Source organism: Podarcis bocagei, assembly GCF_964188305.1.
Source record: "Podarcis bocagei genome assembly, chromosome: 4".
Lineage (NCBI taxonomy): Eukaryota > Metazoa > Chordata > Lepidosauria > Squamata > Lacertidae > Podarcis > Podarcis bocagei.
In genome coordinates, this window is record NC_138128.1 from 34,373,355 (window position 1) to 34,377,677 (window position 4,323).

The following is a 4,323-nucleotide window of genomic DNA, read 5'->3' on the forward strand; positions in this document are numbered from 1 at the left end:
AACTGTTTTCTTAATGATCTGCTCCAGAATCTTCCCTGGTATTGATGTCAGACTGACTGGGCGGTAATTATTTGGGTCCTCTTTTTTCCCCTTTTTGAAAATAGGGACAACATTTGCCCTCCTCCAGTCTGCCGGGACTTCGCCTGTTCTCCAGGAATTCTCAAAGATGACTGCCAGTGGTTCTGAGATCACATCTGCCAGTTCTTTTAATACTCTTGGATGCAGTTCATCTGGCCCTGGAGACTTGAATACATCTAAACTAGCCAAGTATTCTTGTACTATCTCCTTAGTTATTCTGGGCTGTGTTTCCTTTGCTGAATCATTTGCTCCAAATTCTTCAGGTCGGGCATTGTTTTCTTTATCGGAGAAGACTGAGGCAAAGAAGGCATTGAGGAGTTCAGCCCTTTCTGTGTCCCCTGTTTGCATTTCACCATCTTCTCCTCTGAGTGACCCCACTGTTTCTTTGTTCTTCCTTTTGCTACGAACATACCCATAAAAGCCTTTTTTGTTGCTTTTAACCTCTCTAGCAAGCCTGAGTTCATTCTGTGCTTTAGCTTTTCTGACTTTGTGTCTACACGTGCTGGCTATTTGTTTGAATTCCTCTTTGGTGGTTTCCCCCCTTTTCCATTTTTTGTACACATCCTTTTTTAATCTTAACTCAGTTAAAAGTTCTTTAGATAGCCACCCTGGCTTCTTTAAGCACCTTCCATGTTTCCGTCTCATTGGTATTGCCTGACATTGTGCTTTTATTATCTCCCTCTTAACAAACTCCCAGCCATCATGAACTCCCTTTCCTTTTAGTATTACTGTCCATGGGATCTCACCCAGCACTTCCCTAAGTTTTATGAAGTCGGCTTTCTTAAAGTCAAGAAATTGAGTCCTAGTATGCTTGGCTGCTCCTTTCCGCTGTATAGTAAACTTCAGAAGAGCATGATCACTCGCGCCTAATGATCCTTCCACTTCTACCCCACTAACCAGCTCATCAACATTGGTTAGGACCAGATCTAAAATGGCTGTTCCTCTTGTTGCTTCTCCCACTTTCTGGACAATGAAGTTGTCTGCAAGGCCAGTGAGGAATCTGTTTGACCTTATGCTCTTGGCTGAGTTTGACATCCAACAAATATCTGGGTAATTGAAGTCCCCCATTACTACTATCTCCCTTCCTTTTGCATGCTTGGCCATCTGTTCCAGGAAGGCATCATCTATGTCCTCCGTTTGGCTTGGGGATCTATAGTAAACTCCCACAATGAGGTCTCTGTTATTCTTCTCTCCCTTAATTTTGACCCAAATGCTCTCACTTTGGCTTTGAGGTTCTAAATCTTGGATCTCTTCACAGGTATACACATCCCTGACATATAACGCCACTCCTCCTCCTTTCTTGTCTGGTCTGTTTCTCCGAAATAGATTGTATTCCCCCATTATTACATTCCAATCGTGGGACTTATCCCACCAGGTTTCAGTGATGCCTATTATGTCATATTTAGTTTGCTGTACCAAGAGCTCAAGCTCATCTTGTTTATTTCCCATGCTTCGCGCATTAGTGTACAGACATTGAAGTCCATTAATCATTCCCCCATGTCTCTTATTTAAGGATTTTTTCCTCCCACCACTAGGTCTGCGTGCTGCGTGCTGTTTGCGTGCTGTTTGCTCCATTTATCTACTTCCACGCTGACATGCTTTTGAACTGCTAGGTTGGCAGGAGTAGGGAGTAGGGACCGAGCAACGGGAGCTCACCCCGTTGCGGGGATTCGAACCGCCGACCTTCTGATCGGCAAGCCCTAGGCTCTGTGGTTCAACCCAACATTTTACATGAACCGAATACATCACTAACAAATTGTTGTATTACTTTGCTGTTCATAAAATGTGGTGCGGGCACCCATGACTGGCCAGAGCAGCCTTCACAAACCGGGTGCCTTTCCAGCTCCTTTGAACGACAGCTGGGGCTGATGGGAGTTGTAGTCCAAAGCAGCTGAAGGGCAGCAGGTTGGCAAAGGCGGGCCTTGAAGGAGGTTTAGCCTCACCACAGACAATTTGGTTTAATAGCCGTCCCCCATCTTCCCTAGGAACCCTGGGAAGCGTAGTTTTGTGATCGGGGAATTGTTAAGAGGTCGCTAACAGCACCGTCACCCCCTTTCTCCAAACTACACTTCCCGGGATTCTGTTTTGGAAAGGAAGTCGCAACAGCTAAAATGGCGGTGGGAAAGAGAGTCGTTCTGCGGCAGAAAATGGCAACTCCTGGCTCAAGCATCTTTAGAGCAAAATGGATATTAAGGCGAATCCTCAGCATCTGCAGCTCCAAAGGGGGAATTGTTGTTGCAGTGCTCATCAGAGACGGATTGGAGAGAGATGCAGAAACCAAGGCTTGTTTTGAGAGTTTGGGGTGGTAGCAAAGAGCAAGGAGGAAAGAATGCTCCACGTGGCATTTACGGGGAAGTTGGCAGCAATTCAGCAATGGCGGGAAGCTGGTAAGTCATTTATCAAAAGCCAGCTAGGCCGTCTTGGACATCCTAAACTCCCACACCCCTGAAGTCAGTTGAGGTTGGATTCTGGGATCGGCTTCTCTGTTACTTCCGCATGAAGTGGAGCACAGGAGAGAAGACTTCTGCAATCAACAGCGCCTTTCCATTTTGAGTTTCCGCTCAGCTGACGTCAGCTCAAAATGGGAGAGTAATGGGGGAGAGGGAGGATCAATTCTTCCTATTGCAGCACTTAAAACGTCACAGAAGGATAACCCTGAGCGGATCAGTGGCACTCCGTACCCCCTGCTGTGCCACACCAGCAGCGAATCCTCTTCCGTTCACTATGATACCTGCTCGGTAGGCCGCATCTGAATGTCACCAATCTGCACGTGAGGTGGAGCACTGAGCACATATATGACGGCGTTGGCCATATCTTCTGCTTTTAGACACCTAATGCTCTCGTACATCGCTGCTGCTCTCTCTGGGTCATTATCGTGGAGTTTAAAAGCAAATCCAGTTTCTACCAGTCCTGGAGAAATACACGTGGCTCGTATGTGTGTCTTCGCTTCCCTGAGCTCCTGCCTCAGCCCTTCGGTCAGCGCCGTGACGGCGTATTTTGTAGCGCTGTAAAAATGCACGACGGACTGAGGGACCACGCTGTGGCCATTCATGCTGTTAATGTTAATAATATGGCCATCATCGATGCTTCGCTCCTTCATGGACTGATAGGCCTCCCGGGTGCAGATGCTCACAGCCATCACGTTCACCTGGTGAATTTCTGCCTGCCATTGAGCCGTTAAAGGCACAAGGATCCTGTTTTCTCCCAATGCCAAAGTCTAGGCTGCAATCCTGTAGCCACTTACGTCAATCATCGTCCTCCAACCCTCAGTCCTGCCAGAGAGCAAGGGCTCTGGCCGGGCCAAGCCGGCGTTGTTGATACAGACATCAACTCCCTGGTGGAGGGTCTTGATGGCGGAGAACATAGAGAGGATCTCTTCTTCAACGGAGAGGTCGCACTTGTATGGGATAAGGGTGCCCGGGTAGCCGGCACTCTGACACTCTGCTGCCAATTTCTCGATCTTGTCCACGCTCCGGGCGCAGCCCACCGCCGTCATGCCGTGCTGCACCAGCGCCCGCGCCACCGCCGCGCCGATGCCCACCGAGGCGCCCGTCACCAGCGCCACGCGGCCCTTCCACGCGGACCATCTTGTCCTCTGTTGTCCCCTTCTCCTTGTGCCCTCAATCTTTCCCAACATCAGGGTATTTTCCAGGGAGTCGAGTCTTCTCATGAGGTGGCCAAAGTATTGGAGCCTCAGCTTCAGGATCTGTCCTTCCAGTGAGCACTCAGGGCTGATTTCCCTCAGAATGGAAACGTTTGATCTTCTTGCAGTCCATGGGACTCTCAAGAGTCTCCTCCAGCACCATAATTCAAAAGCATCAATTCTTTGGCGATCAGCCTTCTTTATGGTCCAGCTCTCACTTCCATACAACACTACTGGGAAAACCATAGCTTTAACTATATGCACCTTTGAGTGGGGATTGTAGACACCCTGAAAAGTGCCCTAATGATAAATGAGTGCATTTCTCTCACACCAAGGCCTGTAACCAAAATAATAAACACTTGAAAAACAGATGCCACAGAGCCACTGAGGTAAGGCCCACAGCTAATTTCCCTCCATCCTTTCCTGTTGGCCTGCACCTGGCATTACAACGAGCCTTGAATTGGTACTGATGCATTCTGTTGCCAAGCACTGTGACATGAGGGCAAGGAGGTGACTGCCTAAATACTCTCTGATTTAACTTTCAATTGGCTCAGCAGCAGAAGTAAGGAATCCAGTGTTGCCACACCCAGCCTCTGTCTTTC

At 48.4% G+C, this 4,323-nt stretch overlaps 1 protein-coding gene across 1 annotated transcript; it reads right to left on the reverse strand.

Annotated features, from left to right (window-relative positions):
- Positions 1 to 1,740: 1,740 nt before the first annotated feature.
- Positions 1,741 to 3,638, reverse strand: LOC308585526 (dehydrogenase/reductase SDR family member 11-like). Its single transcript, XM_081191211.1, has 2 exons — positions 3,323 to 3,638; positions 1,741 to 3,226 (listed from the first exon to the last, which is right to left on the reverse strand). The coding sequence occupies exons 1-2, from the start codon at positions 3,572 to 3,574 to the stop codon at positions 2,801 to 2,803; spliced, it is 678 nt and encodes a 225-aa protein (XP_081047337.1). The 5' UTR covers positions 3,575 to 3,638; the 3' UTR covers positions 1,741 to 2,800.
- Positions 3,639 to 4,323: the final 685 nt, after the last annotated feature.